The sequence below is a fragment of the Triticum aestivum genome, chromosome 4A (assembly GCF_018294505.1).
Source record: "Triticum aestivum cultivar Chinese Spring chromosome 4A, IWGSC CS RefSeq v2.1, whole genome shotgun sequence".
Taxonomy (NCBI): Eukaryota; Viridiplantae; Streptophyta; class Magnoliopsida; order Poales; family Poaceae; genus Triticum; species Triticum aestivum.
Window position 1 is genome coordinate 547502774 of NC_057803.1, and position 19812 is coordinate 547522585.

Consider the following 19812-nt stretch of genomic DNA (forward strand, 5'->3'; position numbering starts at 1 on the left):
CTTGCCATGGAAGACATTCACAATTGCCATCCTCCCAAGCGAACGTTCACTGGCTATTTAGGTCCATAAAAATAGTCCACATCAGCTTGTAAGTCACTTTCTGTAAAAAAATAAAATCTAGGACTCTTAGATGCACATTTCGGCGACCTAGTGCACCAGTACATCGACACGTGTTAGTGCACTCTAATGTCCACAATCACAGGTGCCCCAGATACGGAATTATGAACATCTTGAATAACCGGGGATAATTTTGGGGCTTTAAGCTTCATATCTAAGCGCAAACTGAGCAAGGTACATCACGGAACACACCACAAGGCATTGGGCAGGGAAGATCTAAGGCTGTTCCATGATATTGGTTAGTATACATCAGACTATGAGCTCTGTTCCGAATGTGTTTACTCTTTTCATGTTCATGTGCTCTATGCATGCTTCGCTCTCTTCAAAATAATCATACTACTGGAAGATCACTAATATATCACTTCTTGCCTTTTCGTGCAAGGTAGCGCTCTCGGGCCGCCTGGATTTTACTATCCACATCAGATTGCTTAGCAGCTGCAGCTTTTGTCGGCGAGCCTGGTTGCTTCTCCTCTAGAGGTTCGTAATCTATCAACGCACTTGAACCGCCGCTGCAATAAGACACTCAAGGTTACTTGTCTAGCTAGCATTGTATCATGACACCGGAATGATAACCATTTGTTAATACATGGCTTTCATACCTTAATTTGTTTATGTTCAGTTTCTCAAGCTTCTTCAAGATTGGTTTAACCCAAGTCTGCTCGACCCCACAAACATTTCTCATGAAAGGGCGGGTAGTATTTATTAGTTCGTGGTAGACGACATACACAGGCAGTTTCCCGTATTCATCCCCTTCCAGTACAGAAGATGGATGCACCTGCATAAAAGGTGTACTTAGAAAGGTGCCAGTGGAGTTGCACAATTGAAGTAGCAGGTACAGTTCCACAAGAGGAGGTTAAATATGTCAATGAATTCTTGTTGCATGACACAACTGTTCTTCACAAATGATATTCAGCATGTCATAACTACGGTTTCCAAATGGCACAAACAACAAACTCGATGTCCCCTAGAATAAACTATTAAGCATCGCTGAGAAATAACTATAAACTTCAAGTAGCGACTGGCAGTTTCATTAATTCCAAAGGAAAGTCAAGACAGGCACAAATAAGACATACTCCCTCCGTCCCATAATATAAGAGCGTTTTTGACACTAGTATTAGTTTCTGCGTGTATTACTGGTTCAGTCTTACTTTTTAGCCCCTAGAATGCAAACTAACTGAATCTAACAAACAAATTATCAAGGTTATACCTGCACAAGTTGTGTCCTGTATCCAACCGTATGGTAACCATTATGATGAATCATCCTCTCAGCTAACTGGTTGCCATATCCTACACAAAGTGCTCTCCTCAATTTTCTGTAGTCAGGGTCACTCTTCCGTCCTCTCCTTGCTTGCAAATCTGTTGGACCTGAATTTTACAAAGCAAGTTTGCTTATAAAATTCAGTCAAAACTGGATGGGAAATACTCCAATCAGTTTCCAGCATCTCAGGGAGAGCAATGTACACGGTATTTTAACTGATATAGACAACATGGTGTAGCTGTCATAATATCTCTTTTTTGTGCATAAATTGTGATTATTTGACGTGTTGTGCTGAAATTTCAACAGGAGACAGCATATACATTAATAATTTCACATGTCTGCTCACATTTCAACAATAGGAAGCCTTAATTCAAGGACAACAAATATACTGCCATTAGGCAACAAAGACTAATTATGTACGTGCACGGACAAAATCTGCTGTGCTATTTCAACAAACAAAATTTGCTGTTCTGTTTAGTTGCTATCTCATTATATTTAACTTCAAAATAAAATTAGACAAAATACAGCCTACAAATACTCTATAAAGAAGAATTTTGACAACACGATCTGAACAGATTATCCAAATTACAGAGAGCATCAAGCATCTATTGACTGGAATTTTATGCTCTTAAGATCATATGCACCCGCAATTTGCTTTAGTACTTGTACACTTGGGGGGGAAATACATGTCGAACATGTATACATTTTTCTTTCGACGGGTGAACACATGCAATTTTTTGTTGGCAAGAATATCACAATAAGTGCAGTGGCAAGAAAAAAAGAAGATAGAAGGATTGAACCCATCTTCTGTAATACTTATTTTTCACAAATTCTGCAAAGGCATATGCTGAGACATGTTAGGTGCTCCCAGTGGTGTTATCTAAATTAGTAAATTGTTCTATCTATTAGTTCCACATCACGATACAAGTTGAAATACTAAATCCTCAATGACGGATGTATCGGTTGCTTGTGTGCAAATGACGGATGTAATGATACAAGCTGAAATACTAAATCCTCAATGACGGATGTATCGTTTGCTTGTGTGCAAATGAGTTCCCACAGGTCATTGGAGTTTGGGACAAGATACAATCTACATGTAGATATAACTTTAATCTATTCTTCACTAATTGTCCTGCCACCTCAGCTCAGACCCAACGTTGCATGGTTTAGAGCTGATGGTGGAAGAGCATTTGGAATGCCCTTGTAAAGGTGTGGATTTTTTGGAACACAAGTCTCAAAGCCATTAATGGGTGCATGTGATCCTGAAGGCAAAAAACCTAAGAGCATATAACACTAGTCTTCACTCTTTAGCTTTGTTTTGAAGGTAATTCTTAGGAATCAAAACTGAAGCAATACATGTTCTTTATATAAAAAGCAGCTCTACCAGAGAGACATGTCTCGGTATAGGAGAAACAGGGGAACAGTTTTTAAGGGGTACTTTGTCAAGAATTTTGAGAAACAGAAAATATAACAAGTAGAAAACTGACCTTTAGCAATTTTTTGAATAATCTGACTTAATTGGTTTCTCACATCTTTGCTGAATTTCATGCCCCGTACCTGCAAAGATAGTCTGGTGGTCAACATAAAGAACGAAACCTATTGTTTTGTACAAAACAAAGTGCGACTGCAAAGTCTTTCAAAGATATTATATAGATGCACGTCAACTTAATCATACTTGATACTTCTATTGTCATGTATGTAGCTGTAAATAGTAAACTATTCCCTCCGGCTCATAATATAAGATGTTATTACAACCGATATACTCACTTATTGGTTGTAATAACATCTTATATTATATTATGAAACAGAGGGAGTACAAGTTTAGGTAAAATGCCCAACAAATGAAGGACAAAGAACAGGTGGGCCAAACGTTGAGCAGTGAATTACAGGCTTAGGCATTGCCACACGTCACAAAATGGTATTGTTTATGAAGAGATAATTCCCTAGCTTTCAAGTAACTCACTCAATTTAAAATACTAGACGATCCTTACATTTAAACAAAGCATCAGAATCAAACCAGTATGATGTCAGCGTCCTCAGTTCTGTTGAACAAAATACCATTTCCCTTTGTCCTCTTAACAAACTCAAATAGAAGTTGTGGGCATAATTTGAATCATGAGACTTTGAGTCTTTGACAACAAAGTCAAGTCAAGTCAATGAAAGTCCAAGCAACTAACACGAGTCAACAAGTCATAAGAGAAGAGAACATAAAAAAAGAAGTCAAGGAAGGCCCAAGATGAGAGAAGCCCGCAAGGGTGGAGGGATGAGAGGATCTGGTCCACCATAAGCTATGGACTCCCTCTCTCCCTAGTCCACCATGGACCAGTTGACCAACTTTGACCAATGTACACCTCCTACCTACCACCACCAAGTGTGGCCTTGGTCTTGTCAAGGACCCCTAGCCCTATATAAGCCCCCCATGGGCACGTACCCTCACTGACTCTCACTTGAATACAAACAAAGGGAGGGCACTAGAGCTCCAAAATTCACTCAGGGACCCTAGGATCAAGTTTGGGAGTCTCAAATGACTCAGGGAGCCTAGGTCACAACCGAACCTATTAAAAAAACATCGAAGTGTCAAGTTTGTCGGCGTACGACGACCTTCGATATAAGGTCGCCGTACAACCCCCTACGAATCATTGTTGTGATCACGTTACTAATGATACTGCCCTCTAATCTCCTGTTGTTATAACAATGACAACAGTTCTTGATACAGCTTGACTGTTCCAATAAGGTCCGATATGATTGCATGTATGTTCACAAACTTACAATGATTAATGCTCACTCATCCAAATTTTCTTCTCATCATATTTGAATCACAGTTTTATTTTCATTCACCTGTAAATCATGTTCTGAGCACCATCTTGGATCATAGTCTGCTTGATCCCAGCTTTCAAATATTTGAAGCAATTGTACATGGTCACCCCAGCCAGAACCATCAGAGAGCTCTTGCCGTTTTCTCTTTCCTTCCATATCCTTGCTGTACATAAGAAGCAACAAGTTCATTACAATTGGCTAATGGGACCATTCTACATGAAATACATTAAAAACAACAAATGGTCACTTTCTAGTTTGCCGCAGTGTGATTTCAGCGGACAAGACTGCAGCAACAGTTAATGCCTGAGACAGACATCCCAGTTCATTAGCTTCAATCAAAGTCCTTGAAAGCGAAGGGTCAAGAGGGAGCTCTGTAAAAAAAATCACAGCATGCAATTTAGACAACCAAATCAGATTATTTAAAATTTACCAGAACAAAATAAACTTATCCTACATAATCCTTTTAATCACACAGCGAAATTACTAAATAATAACTTTTTATTAACTACTTCACAGAAATCCTCCAATACCTTGGACAGTAAGATTTAAAACAAAGAGGACAATTTATTATCTAGCACTTACAACTAGTGATAGGGCATCATAGCAGGTGTGTAATTCAATTCATGCATATAGATGAGGTTTGGTATAATAGCAATTTTCCTACAGACATCATTCAAGATAGGTTTGAATAACAATTGATTTCATGCTCAAACTTATACCTGCCATAAGGCGTCCAACATCTGTTATTTGCCCACTTTCATCAATTGCATCAATGAGGTATAACTGCCTCAAAGCATCTTCTAATGATTCACCTGCAGGTCATAAGCATTGGTCCATTAATAAGGAGACAGAGAAGATAATCCTAAATTTTATCCACCTGGATCACTACGGACAAAAATAATGGGGGTTTCCATGAGGGTCTTTGAAGTCACAGATTCCTGACAAGTGACAGTGAGCAGCTAATGACAGTGGTACGCAATTTCAGGAAATGCAATATTATAAACTGATGATAAAAAATGGCAAATGCAAACAGCATCTAACTGACCTATGCGCAATCACTTTTTTTAAGAACTTCTATATTGGCGTTCCTGTTAGGCTCGTGCACCACAAAACTAGTGTCATTGGGCTGACCAAGCATGATGCAGCACACTAAATTCTATAGTCAAGGCTGGACCCAGCAGCGCAAGAAAGGTGACTAAGTTATGACATGCCTGAACAAAGACCAGCCCGCAGCTGCTTAGGTTACCACACATAGTACTTAATTAGATGAAAAGAAGTTTTACGAAGTGAGCGCAGAAGGATTATTATGAATAAAAGATTCTGAATCTTATCTTACGTGATGGTGGGTCGAGGAAATCAAACTTTAGAATGTCGATATCAGGAAGATTTAATGATTTCAGATACAGAACACTTCCAGCAAGGGAGGTTCGTTGAATTTCTGGAATTGTAGCCTCGAGAAACTCCTTTTGGTAGATGGAACTTGGGTATAATCTATAACACTTGCCAGGCCGAGTTCTTCCAGCTCGTCCAGCTCGCTGGTCAGCTTGCACTCTAGTAATTCATGAAAAAAATCAGTGATTCATATTGTGTGTATTAAAGCTAGACAAAAAAATTGAGACAGTAGCTAGACATCTGTGAATGAAAGTAGTCTGGATAAGATGCAGACAGACAACCAGAGTGCATATCCCATTACTATTTACCTGCTAATCTCAACTACATCAAGTGAATACATTCCAGTTGATGGATTATACTGGCGTTGCTTTACATAACCACAATCAACAACAAACCTGGTGAAATAAGATATAGCACTATTAATAAAATGCCTCTCCGGGAATATCAAAATTGCAGGACATTTGAGTACTCAGCTATATACAGAAAATATTGCAAATTTTAATAGTCCGGTTTCAGTTGGGTAGTTGCTGCTGCATCAGCATTTTAGCATGAGGAAAAAAAACAAATCAAAAGCATCTCATTCATCCAAAGTAACACTGTGATTATAATACAGATAATTCGTTATCGATTAAAATCATTAATATATACTGAAGTTGATAACTGGATCACATCAGTTCTTAACAACTCCTGCAGGCATAAGACAGCTTTAATGTTTATCTTGGTGATATATATAATTTATTAACCATAACACTAACACCTCAGGATGCAATACAATGCATGAATCATGAATTCACACATATAACTAGCGCTGTCAAATGAAAGTTGTGTAAGTTAGATGGAAATTCATGGCGTAACAGGCAAAAGTATGCCATCTACATTTTACAAATCAATCTTCTACAAAATTCAAGTAAGCTAGTGTCGGAGATAAACAGGATGTAGTGATACACTAGTCCGTAAAAAATATGGTATTTGATTGATTATTTTCTAGAAAACCGCGAAGTCGATATAGATTCCCTAATTTAGAAACACAACATTTCAGTAATCAAAATTAAATATAAAAACAAGAGTATGGAAATGGAAACTGGACGTATGTGCACTTTAACTGATAATGTTTGCTTGCTTACACAACACCATCTACAGTTAACGAAGTTTCAGCTACATTTGTTGCAACAATGAACCGTCGACAATTTGGAGGTGCTGGAGAGAATACCCGAACCTATAAATAAAACTCAACAGATCAGCAAGAATTCTATAGGTATCAAATGCTTACGACCAAAGTGAAATCAAACCAAACATACATAAAACAAATGGATGCTGCTAAGCAAAGAGGTAAGAGAGCAAGATCATGTGCATAGTTAACACAAAACCTTAAATAGGTAATATTGTAGGAATGTGATAGCTCAAAGATAACAACAGAAAGGTTCACAAAACAAAATACACTATCAAGTAGCAATAATTGATCGCTAAGAAACAATTGCAAAGCAAGGCAATGCAACATTCTAAAAGCATATGATCATGAGTGAAAGACGAATCAGCTTCTCATAGTATACAATTTTTATTAGCAACACTAGGAAAACTTTATGAAATAAATCAAACTTTTGTCAAATTGTCGGTTTTAAAGTACTTCGTACAGACCCCAAAAAAACTCAAACTTAAGTTCCAGGAACTTATAGCTAAATTCTTAAAAAAAAAGAACATGTCATGATATTCCTCTTAGTTGAAAGTCTTTATGTGATTTGGAGTGATCGATGTGCTCGGAAAAAAAATATTCAGAAGACCTTACTACAGGACCATATGGTTTTCAGATGGATTGACATTATATGTTCCAGTAAGGTATTCAGGAGGCTTGTAACTGACACATACCAGAAAGTTTTATTGAAATGCTACAAATAGTAAAACTTGATGTAAATTATAGGATTCAACTATTCATGCAGAAAACCAGCTGCTCATCCTCAACTAGAAAAAGTACAGGCTAAAGTAAAGAGAGAATTTATGCGATAAATATTGCTTCATTTCAGATTATGCGAGTGCACTGTGAATTTCAAAGTACTTCAAGTAGACCGCAAAAAAAGTCAAACTTAAATTCTATGAACCTAATTGCTAAATTTTAAATAAAAAACATACCATGAAATTTTTGTAATTGGGAGTTGGGACCTTTTTAAAGTGATTTGTAGCTACACATGTGCTGGGAAAAGAGCACACCCTAAGATTTCGAAATAAAAACTGAGAGCAAGCTAGCATTCATGAGATGGATATGTGGAAAGTTTTGGGGTAAAAGATTAAGGAAGAAAATATGCAACGGGAGATTAACTGATTGCCTGCTGTTCAGGTGGCAAAGAACCATGGAGTGGTAGGACAAGAGCATCCATACAAGATCCTTCCTCAAGATTTTGAATTCTTTCCTCCAATTTTGACACCATCTTGTCGATGTCATCCTGAAAAGGATACCAACAAGTTTGTATAAGTATGACAAAACAATAGTAAGGGTTCTGCATCCAACACATTGCCCCTTCAGTTATGCAAAAATACTCCCAGACATTTTAAAACCATATCAATGACAACATATGAAAGTTCTACAGGTATTCCAAAATTAAAATTATCAGTCACTCTAGATGGGAGGAATAAAATACAGTATCAAAATTCAAAAAGGAATCAGGTAAGATAATCAAGAGAAAATATTTTCTGAATATTTTGTTCTCTTATAAGAATAATGTGTAATTTGGTCACAAATTAGGGCCAAGTGGTAGTAGGCAGTAAAACCATCTCAAGTAATTGTCTTAAAACCTTAAGGACAAACTGGGACTCTCGGTATTATTGAATACCAAAAAACACAGGGACTTTATTGCAAAATTATTGATGGCGGACGGGCAGAAGCACTAATGACATTATTAGTAGGTATATATAGATATAGATACACTAACAATGCAAGAAAAGAGGACAAACTAATATAAACTGCAATTAAATCAGCTAAGAAACAGGTCAAGGTCTTTCCTTAGTGTCAAAGACCACATAATGTCCTTCAAGTTGCATATAAGATAATGAGAGCATAAACAGTGGCCAATTTTGAGATACTGACCTTTCCTGTCATAAATATTAATACATCCCCAGGAGCTTCCTTAACATGTATATCTGTTGGAGAAAAATCTATGGGTATTATTACCGAAAATAAGATCTCCAACAATTATATAAATCATCAGGGCCAAAACTTTAAACAAGCCTAAAGACATAATTAAATGACTTCCCTATAATCGATGTTAGTTTCTACCAATAATTAGTCATACAATATAAACATTACTCTCTGATCATATTTATGCATGCATGAAATAATTTCCATGCCACCAAAAGGCATGCAGGCAGTTAGCTGGCAAACCTGTAGTTTGTATACGCCTTCATGTCAATGCCCTTCAAATTTTTAATAGTGTCAAATGGATAAGAGCCAAGGGAATGACCCAGAAACCAGTAGTACATGACCCTCCCAAGGCTGATCTTTTTGACATAGCAACTCACACCACCACAATCCCACACTTGCACCACCTCCCTTTACATCAAAGACAGTGACAGCCACACGATGGCAACAAGACGACAAGGGAGGCAAATTGCAGCCAGTACAGTGGCAGAATCAACAGCGGGGAGGGGGTTTGTCAGTGGTCTAGGATATGTGGGTATCCTAGTGTTTGGTGGGGTGTACAGGACCTACTCATCAGGGACAAAGTGCTACTACTTAAGGGAATATTCTCATCAGATGTTGAACCAATCACCAATGGATATGTCAAAATCAGACGAACAACTATGAAAGGGATGGAGTCATCCTAGATTATCAAATCCTCATGAGAGCAAACATTTTATTTTCTTTACCTTTTCCAAATAATAAGAGCCCTTTGTTGGATAGTATATTATATAAAAACACATGAAATGATGTACGATATGCATACATTAATGGCTCAAATGGATATTCTTGATAAACTTCTCCACAGTGGTTAAAGTTAAGCCAATTTGCAGGGATATTCTTGATAAACAAAGTGGCTCAAATGGCTCAAATGGATATTCTTGATAAACACATGAAATAAGTAGAAACAGCCAAAGTGAAAAAATGGTCTATTTCAGAGAACATGCAAAAGCTTTGCACATCTTATCTTTAAGAAGAGAGCACTGAGTCCATACAAGACAGCCGCCACTGCAGACTGGCACACAAAAATCTCACAGCGGTATCTACCTAGAAACAGAGAAAACGAATGGAAACACGCCTACTCTCACTGCGGTTTCTAGAGCTAGAAACCTAAACAACAGAAGTTTGTTAGCTGCACTTGGATTCAGTTGGACATGCAAATTGTGCTTTTCTGTTAGAATGATAGAGTTAACTGCATTTTTGTATTACGACCAAGTGCCTTGAAGTCTTAAAATAATAAAAGGAAATGGCTCTGCCCCTACACACTTTCGTCTCTACCAGCCAATTTGACCAACGCAGTATCCAACAGCAACTCAAGGGGTACTGACCTGTTACCCGCATACCACTATAAATCCAAATGCCCTCTTGTACATTCACGACATTAGATCAAAATCTTAGGTCTGCTGACAATGAATCAATTTCTGATTGATGTAATGGAAAAGTGATGAATACATATAGCTATTTGCCTACTTAGGAAGCACCAAAAAAATATTGGCATTCTATTGTAAAAGTTTATAACTGCAATAGTTACACAAACAAAAAATTATCCATACCTATAGCTGTTCTGAGAGAAGATTCAATATAATTTGTTGGACGATCTGTGCTGTAAAACTTCTCCACAGGGAATATAGTTCCAGGGATGTTCAACACAGGACATCCAGAGAAGAAATTTGACACTTTCAAACCATCGAGAGTCGCCGAAGTGATGAGAACTTTCAAATCTGAAGCTCGATGTTTGATCAATCTTTTCATTAAACCTAAAAGGATATCACTGTAACCAAAAAAAACATCAAAATGAGCCACTACAGATAAGTTCACAATCAACGCCACACTAAAACAAAGGAAGAAAATAGCATCATTTCAAGACTATGGTAGCTAGATTACATTCACAGGTTCCCACAACCAGATAGCTGGTCCTGATGAGTATGTTATTGGAAGTTTGAATCCAATTTGTTATTCTCTCATGTGACTTTTGAATCTGTTGAGCTATGCTGCAGAAAGTCGGGGTAAAGATAGAATAGTATCAACTCATGCAGAAGAACGAGTGTGAATATGTGATTATCAGCATTAAGTATTTAAGTGTGACTGCAAGCTGGTCCCTCTTCCAGCTGCTATCCTAATCCATGTGCTCCCTCTTTCAGTTGTTACCCTAATGTTTAAATTGCCAGTCTTCCGATTACCTTCTACTCCCCCCGTCCCATAATGTAAGACGTTTTTTGACACTACACTAGTGTCAAAAAACTTCTTACATTATGGGACGGAGGGAGTATTATCAAAGCAGCGATAGCATGCCAGTGGTAAACTTTCCCTAGAGCCTCTCACCCCTACAACCCAAGTAACTCTACTTCGGTACAACATCAACATATGCATCCAAGAGCTAGAAGTTACTTTATGTTTGCAGTCAGAGGCCATCTCATCTAAAGAGTAACCAAGTAAGCACACTAAAACAAAGGAAGAAAATAGCATCATTTCAAGACTATGGTAGCTAGATTACATTCACAGGTTCCCACAACCAGATAGCTGGTCCTGATGAGTATGTTATTGGAAGTTTGAATCCAATTTGTTATTCTCTCATGTGACTTTTGAATCTGTTGAGCTATGCTGCAGAAAGTCGGGGTAAAGATAGAATAGTATCAACTCATGCAGAACAACGAGTGTGAATATGTGATTATCAGCATTAAGTATTTAAGTGTGACTGCAAGCTGGTCCCTCTTCCAGCTGCTATCCTAATCCATGTGCTCCCTCTTTCAGTTGTTACCCTAATGTTTAAATTGCCAGTCTTCCGATTACCTTCTACTCCCCCCGTCCCATAATGTAAGACGTTTTTTGACACTACACTAGTGTCAAAAAACTTCTTACATTATGGGACGGAGGGAGTATTATCAAAGCAGCAATAGCATGCCAGTGGTAAACTTTCCCTAGAGCCTCTCACCCCTACAACCCAAGTAACTCTACTTTGGTACAACATCAACATATGCATCCAAGAGCTAGAAGTTACTTTATGTTTGCAGTCAGAGGCCATCTCATCTAAAGAGTAACCAAGTAAGCATGTACTAGAGAAAATTACAATTTAGGTAATGTGTTACTGTTATATATTACTTCCTCCGTCCCATATTAATTTGCGCTCAAACGGATGTATCTAGCACCGAAATATGTCTAGATACATCTATTTGAGCGTCAATTAGTATAGGACAGAGGAGTATTTGAAAACATATATTAGTGAGTGGTCAATTAATTATTTGGTATGTACTGTGCAGTAAATTCCTACTAGTCGAGAAAGAAGGCATCAAATAGGATAGTACAAAGTTCATTTTAACCCAAGTTCACAACTCAGATTATAAATTGGACAGAGAAGCCAAATTGCTAGTATAGGTTACATATGTTCAAACTCAATACACGATATGATAAGAGATGCCGAAATAACAGTATTTGGTCATCCTACTAGTTTGATAGCTTCAAAGTTCTTACTCTATTGTGCTATGCATTTATGCTAGAGCTTGGCAAACTGTACTTCAATAAAACTTGATTAAAAACACTCTAAATTTTGATAAAGATTCCTGTAAATCTATGTAACATAAAGATGACCATACGTGTTCAAGCTACGTTCATGAGCTTCGTCCAAGATAATTACTGAGTATTGCTTCAACTCAGGATTTGAAAGGCTTTCCCGCAGAAGAACACCATCTGTGAGGTACCTACGAATTGATTCAAAATATTCAATCCAAGAACTCAGGACATGCTTAAGTTACAAGAGAATTCAATCTTTCTGAAGCTTACTTGATCTTAGTCTTTTCTGAAGTTCGGTCTTCAAACCGAATAGCATAACCAACTTCTTCCCCAATGGAGACACCGAGCTCTTGTGCCACCCTCCTGAAAATAATTGAAGTTACTGTCGGCATTCCAGGTATCATACAGGGCAGTTCCTTCTAGGTGTTTATGCTCTTAATGTATTTTCTGTGCAACAAAATGATACTCCAGTCGAGCATTATGTTCCTATTGTAATTTGTAATATATCAGAGTTTGGTATCTCCACGGGCATATAGACCCATACATAGTTCTTGATACACAATCGATTCGATTGCATCCTCCTCCCAATCCAGCCAATTGACCTAAATGCACCCTCGCAGCCCACAAGGAAGACAAAAATGGTAGCATGATAGATCAGGAAGTAGAACCATATGCTCCCTGCCTCCCTGGCGCCTACCTCCCACGCAACTAGCCCACACTCTAGCAAATTGAACTATGCGCGCACGCTTGGGAGAGAGGGGAGCACCTGGAGACGGAGACGGCCGCGACACGGCGGGGCTGGGTGACCGCAATAGCACCGCGGCGGGTGTAGCCTCGACGGTGGAGGATCTGGGAGAGCTGGGTGCTCTTGCCGGAGCCGGTCTCGCCGATGACCACGATCACCGGGTTCGCCTCCACGGCGGCCACGATCTCGTCCTCGTGCTCCGAGATTGGCAGCACCGGCAGCCGCGACGGCGACGGCGACGGCATCTCCGAAGGAACCGGGGTGCTAGGGTTTAGTTTTTTTTTTTTTTGAGCCACTGGGCTGCGCAGAGGGCAGGCAGATGGTCGACGGCTTTCAAAGTTCAAGCGTGCGTGGTTCGGGCGCGTCTATTCTTCGCCCAGTCGTTCTATTCCACTCACAGGAGCTAACCGGTTTCGGCCGGTTTTTGTAGTGGAACCAGTTTTTTAGCCCATTTTTTTATGTTTTTCGAAAACTTTGTCTGTAACGTATAGCTAGCGCAAGAACATGCTGCGGGGCGACGGACGGCCAACCATTGATCCACCATGCAAATCACACCCGCGCTGTGCAGATTCTGTAAGTGATGTCATCGACGACTTCGCAACATACACACGTGTCGCGTGTTTCCTAATTCATAGATTAAAAAGGCACGAATTTAGAAGAATGAACACAGAAAATGTTTAAGAAGTTCAAATTATATTCATGAATATTAAAAATATTCTCTTTTTGAAAAATATGTAAATAAATATTTAAAGGATTTCATGAATTGTTTCAAAATTCTCTTTGGATTTTTTAAATGATCATAATTTTTAAAGTGTTCTTGAAATTTAAAAATATCCACCCCGTGCCGCTCCCGCGAGCGGCCCGGGTGGAACCCTAGATCGCCGCCGCCGCTCCCTTCCTTCGCCTTCCTTCTCCCTCGCCACCGCCAGGGGACGCCGCCGGGCAAAGCCCGCGCGTGCGCCGGCGGCGGCGGGGCTTCCTCCCTCCTCGCGAGGCTCCTGGGCGGCGCGGGACGGCCGGCCCTCGCGGCGGCACTCGGCTCGGCGGCAGGTCGTGTCGCCGGTGGATCTGCGGGACTCCCTTTTGGTGGCGCTGCGGTGATGGCAGCGGCGTGGTTTGCGCGGGGCGGCGAGGCGCGGGCTCTTCCTCCTCCCGATCTGATGGCGTCGCGGTGGCGCCGGCGCTCGGGCGTGCGGCGGGGTCCGCTAGGGTGGTCGGCGCGCGACGTCTCCCTCCCCGATCTGATGGCTCCACGGTGGCGCCAGTGCTCGGGCGGCGGTTGGCTTCGGCAAGCGGTGGCGGGCGCTGGGATCTCGGCGGCGCTCCGGCATGTGCAGGCGGCGGCGGTCCCTATGTGTGGTCGGCAGCTCCGTCTCTGAACCGGACGGCGTGGGGGATGGCGGCGGCCCGGCGTGGCCGGCGATCTGGATGCGGTGGTGCCGGTGGCTCGCTGATTGCCGGTACTCCAGGGTCTGCCTGGTGGTGCTGGTGGTGACGGCGGCCCGTGCACGAGAGTTGGATTCCTTCGAACTGATCTGGGTGAAAACTTGCCTTCGGCTTCTGCTAAGGCCGGCGGTGGCGGCGCTATCTGCGTCGTTCCCTTCTTGAAGGCATCGCCGTGGAGAAGTTCAAGGCCACTCTCTGCTACCTCTGGGGGAACCCTAAATCGGATGATCGGATGACGGCGGCGCTCTGGTGTCGTTCCTCCCTTGGGGGCGTCATTTTTTGAGGTACACACGTGATCGAGGGACCAGTGGACGGGTTCTTTGGTGGAGCGGTGCTTCATCCTACACATTGATGGCGACAGATCTTGACGGCGTGGCGCAGTGCAGATTCGGAGTTCGCTGTGGGAGGATGGACTCGCGCAGGAGGACGACGCTGTCGGGCATCGTGGTGGCGTCGATGGCAGAAAGACCTGGCACAGTACATGCAATAGTACAACTCTGAAGATGGATTTGTGGCAGGTGGCTGCGGCGGCATCATACCCGGCAGGCGTCCTGGTTGAGGAGTGCGCCGGACTGGTAGGTGCCCCATACCCGGCAGGCGTCCTGGTTGGGACCTCAGGTCTTAGATGTTTAGGTTTGGCTGCGATGTCTGTTTGGTATTAGGCCCAGACTATATGCGCCCCTTCATCATTTGGATAGGTGTAGCGACAGATGTTGCTTAAACGGTGACTTTAATCTTGCTGTTGTATGACTTTATAAGGTTTTGTGATAATAATTAATAAAGTGGCCGTATGCATCGACCAGATGCAGAGGCCAGGGGTCATCCTCCTTTTCTAAAAAAATGGATTTATTTAAAAAATCATATTTTTTTAGAAAATGTTCATTTTTTTTAAAAAAAGAAGAAAAACAAAAATCAGAAGGAAAAAAGGTACTCCCTTCGTTCGAGAAAGCTTGTCCCTCAAATGGATGTATCTAGCATCAAGTTAATCCTAAATACATCCATTTAAGGGATAAACTTGGGACAAGTTTTTTTTGGACAGAGAGAGTACGAAAGAAACTAAGAACTGGTAGATTAGCAACACCAAAATTCGCGACAATGACGACGATGACAACATGGCCGAAGGTAGCAGGGTGCTTGGGTTTATCTTTTTTTTACCTTTTTGTTTTGAGCTACTGAGCTACACCATAGCCTATTTCAAAGTTCAAGCATACACCCTATTGGGTTGGCTTGTCCTACAATACTAAATTTTTGCTTTGCAAACGTTTATATATTTCAAGTAGGTATATTCCAAAAAAATGCTATTCTTTGCTCGTCGGGAAGGATAGAACCTACAACGTGCAAGCAGGATGGATGACCGGGTTGGCCGGCCCAACTACGACAATGGGTGCGCACAAGTTCCATAGATTCCTGATTCTTTTTCTATCCTTGTTTTTCTCCTTTTGTTTTTTTCTCTTGTATTTTTCCTTTTAACCTGGTTCTCTTCGGCTCTTTCCTTTTGTTTTCCGTTTCTTATTTGATGAGCGTTTTTCTAAATCTATAAAAAAACATGAACAAATTTAAAACTCACACATATTTTTTAAAAGAAAATGTGAATTTTTTTTGGAGTCATAATGGTTTCCCCAACATCAGTAACGAGTCACTCTATGAGTGTGTTGGTTTTCCCATCACGAGTCATCTCTTCTCTAGCATGCTAAGAAAGAACTTATATCTACTCCGGGAAGGGACATCAGGTGAATATCATCAATTAATCACTTCACCTGGATTATTTGTCATACCTTCCTCAAAAATGCATGTCTAGGAATTCCATCAAGCACCTAGCAGGCATAAACTACCATAGTGAGAGAGGACATGGAAAGAAAAGAGGAATTCTTTCAGCGATGATAGTTATATTTGATTTTAAGTAGAGGAAGAATATTTGCACTGGAGTTAGAACATTAGTCCTACTTTTAGTGGTGTTGGATAGCAATACCTTCGTGGACCTCTAGTTGTGGCGATCCTCTACGGCGGTGGCATTTTTGTGGCAAGTAAACATACTAAGGTGGACGACAGGCCGCTGACAGAAGCAATGAACGAGGCGGAGCGTCCTGGTGGTGAAGGGCACAGGCCATGGGCGGAGGCAGATGGTTTTTTTAAACATGAGGAACAGATTTTGCCTCATTTCATTGATTAAGAAGGCGATTTAGGATTACAATGCCTGCCTGAGGGTGGAAATACACATAAGGAACTACTATCACGCCATGATCGATCTCAAATGTTTACCGCCGATGATTCCCAACACATAGCCTTCCGCTTGATGTTGGCAAGGTATAAATATACCTAAATACCCAAGCATTCCTCTCATTTGAAATTTCCCACGATGTGAGCATCGCAATGGATCGTCTAACTTTTTTTTATAATTGAACCAGAGGAGTAAACTCTGGAAGGGATCACATGTGATGTTATAGAATCAGACGCCTTCTCGCTTAAGTGCACATCACAGAAAAGTCCCTAAAGGGAGTAGAATTCCATTAGGTGACTTGTGTTGAACCCGGGTAGTCCTGGCCATCTCAGGCCCAGCCCTGTCGGCCCACCCAGGCCCGGCCCTAAAATCCAGGGCCTAGGCCCAATGGGCTTGACCCTGGGTCGGGCTTGGGCCTGAGTTTTGAGCCCACCAGCAGGGCTTGGGCGGGCTTGGGCTTAGCATATTGACATTTTAAGGAAGAGGCCCAGCCCACGGCCCTAAGCCCTAAGGGCTTTTCAGGGCTTTTTACCAGATGGGCCGGGTTTGGGCTTGAAAAGTAGGCCTGATGGTAGGGCCTGGGAGGGCCTGGGCCTCAGTTTTCTGCCATGGGATTTTTTAGGCCTGGCCCAAGCCCGGCCCGGCCCGGCCCATGGCCAGATATAAACCCGGGTGATGTAAATCTTACATATCCCATCATTCTTGAGTTTGGACAACTCGATCTGAGGGGGTGATATCCTTTAGTTTTGCACCATTGAGCCATGGTGTATGCCAAAATCTGGTCTTGCTTCCATCTCGAGCAGTAACCGTAGTGCACTTGTAGAAAAGGTTCATGTCCTCGACGTTGCACTGGATTCCCAAGCCCACTCAAGCCATAGATGGCCTCGGTCCATTCTAAGCACAACCATTGGAGCCGAAGTGCTCTTGCAAAATTGTCGAAGTTAAGAATTCCAATCCCCCAAGTGCAGTCGGGTGGAATACTAATTCCCACTTCACTTTGCATCTCCCCGAGACCTCATCTGTCGCCACCTGGAGAAAATATCGTTCAAGCTTGGTAATGATTTTGGTCGTCTCATTTGGCAGGATAAGAGGAATAAGGTGGTAAATAGCTTTGAGCAATGATGACCAATTTGACCAAAGTGCCACGGTTGGCAGCGGTAATGAGTTTGCCAATGCCATCCAATTTTTTCTTGCAATCTTGTAGATTAGGAACTGCAAGCGAACCCCTCACAATCAATGAACCATGAGGAGCAGCATCTGATTCCGTATAGAGAAGCTTGTGACCGTGGCCAGGAACCTCTCCATCGGAGGCAAGAGAAACATATTGGAGGAATTTAGCATGGATGTAATGGGAAAGGAGAAGAGACACATATTCGTCACAATTGGTGGGACTATAAGATAGCAATGATTACAAAACTGAAGTCCCTTTTCCAAAGGGTGAAAGTTGATCAAACAGCCGCATATGGTTAAGCTATACTTCATCAAGGGCTCGAACGATTTGCATGACGCGCCTTCATCATCATGCAACAAACATCAATAGTGGGGCTAGGTATTTAGGGATAGAGGGCACATCAGTCTATTTACATTGGAATTGTACTAAGAAAAGAGTCCGAAGCCTGAACTCCTCTGGTTTTTTTTTCAGTTTTAGTGAGAGCTAGTCCAATCTAGATTTGCCCCTTACACGAATTTCTGAGATCCGATCACTACATAATTTTTGGCGTGTTATTAATCTTCAACTGGTTGTTTTCTAGTTTTATCAATTCTTCCTCCTCCTCCTCGTTGTCGCCTCTCTCTCTGTATTCGCTAGTTAGTTGAACACTGGAGAGTTTTGTGCAGCGTAATGCCTGCTGCTTTTCAGCTTTCCTCCCCTTTTATTCCTTAACAGAAAACGATTATGCCGCGGCTCCAGCGCTCCTACTGAATCGTGCCATCCCACGATCGAGCAACTGGTCCACGACGCCTACAAATTCTCCACGGATCACACAGACCGCGTCTCGTGGGAGCTGGCATCTAACTAACCTGACGAAACAGACGAAACATGCTAACTGAACTTTTAATTGAAGAAAAACAACTACTCTGACGCTAGACTGCTAGCAACAACTAGCTTATTGTGCAACAAACTCCCCCTTAGCTAGGTTTGCTTGCATCTGACGATTCCCACCCGATCACGCATCTCCTGGAAATGGATCCGTCCGAGCGCCTTGGTGAGAATGTCAGCAAGCTGGTCACTTGTGCGGACGTACAGAACATCAATGCTGCTGTCGTCGACGCACTGCCTGATGAAGTGGTAGCGTAGCTCGATGTGTTTGCTCCTGTCATGGAAGACAGGGTTCTTGCTCAGTGCTATCGCTGACTTGTTGTCTATGCAGAGTTTGGTGGCGCCGTCGACGCGCCCGAGCAGCTCTCCGAGCAGTCGCCTGAGCCAGATGCCCTGACACGCAGCTCCTGCTGCAGTGACATACTCCGCCTCGCATGAGGAAAGCACGACGATATTTTGCTTGGCTGATTGCCACGACACCGGGCTGCCTCCGAGGAAAAAGATGGTGCCGTTGGTGCTCTTGCGATCATCCACGTCCCCGCCCAGGTCTGAGTCGCTGTACCCGACGAGTTCCGCGCCTCGTTCCTGCCGAGCGTAGCAGCATCCCAGCTGACATGTGCCGGCGATGTATCTCAGCAATTGCTTGACGGCGCCCCAGTGCTCGCTCGTCGGCGCCTCCATGAACCTGCTAACATACCCAACAGTGTAGGTGATGTCAGGTCGCGTGTGGGTGAGGTAGCGGAGACTGCCCACCACACTCCTGAAGTGCGTGGCGTCAACGGGCTCCCCGATCCCCTTCCGGCTGAGCTTGAGGCGTGGCTGCATTGGTGTGGCCACGGGGTGGCAGTCGTCCATGCCGGCCTTCTCCAGAAGCTTGCCGGCGTACGAGGACTGCGTGATGGTGATCAGCCCAGGCCTCTGGTCCACTTCTATGCCCAAGTAGTAGTTGAGCAATCCCAGATCGCTCACTTGAAGAGCGTCATCATCTCCTGTTTGAACTCGGTGATCGCCGCCGCGGACGCACCAGTGATGATGAGATCGTCCACGTACACGCCGACGAGGAGACGACCACCCACACCAGTCCGTGTGTAGACCGCATGCTCGGACG

General features: G+C 42.4%; 1 protein-coding gene across 2 annotated transcripts; it reads right to left on the bottom strand.

Moving 5' to 3' along the window:
- Nucleotides 1–212: 212 nt before the first annotated feature.
- On the bottom strand, nucleotides 213–13343 carry LOC123086872 (probable pre-mRNA-splicing factor ATP-dependent RNA helicase DEAH4). 2 transcript variants are annotated; one of them, XM_044508694.1, is made up of 16 exons: nucleotides 13024–13336; nucleotides 12528–12620; nucleotides 12341–12445; nucleotides 10304–10521; nucleotides 8661–8713; nucleotides 7903–8019; nucleotides 6709–6800; nucleotides 5893–5979; nucleotides 5529–5743; nucleotides 4912–5004; nucleotides 4440–4563; nucleotides 4214–4355; nucleotides 2863–2932; nucleotides 1325–1482; nucleotides 717–892; nucleotides 213–626 (listed from the first exon to the last, which is right to left on the bottom strand). In XM_044508694.1, exons 1-16 carry the CDS (start codon nucleotides 13245–13247, stop codon nucleotides 476–478), a joined length of 2118 nt encoding a protein of 705 aa, XP_044364629.1. In that variant the 5' UTR covers nucleotides 13248–13336; the 3' UTR covers nucleotides 213–475. The 2 variants fall into 2 exon arrangements, 1 of the variants encoding a protein (XP_044364629.1); XR_006441152.1 differs by lacking the exon at nucleotides 213–626 and having other exon boundaries at nucleotides 776–892; nucleotides 1325–1525; nucleotides 13024–13343.
- Between the last annotated feature and the right edge of the window lie 6469 nt (nucleotides 13344–19812).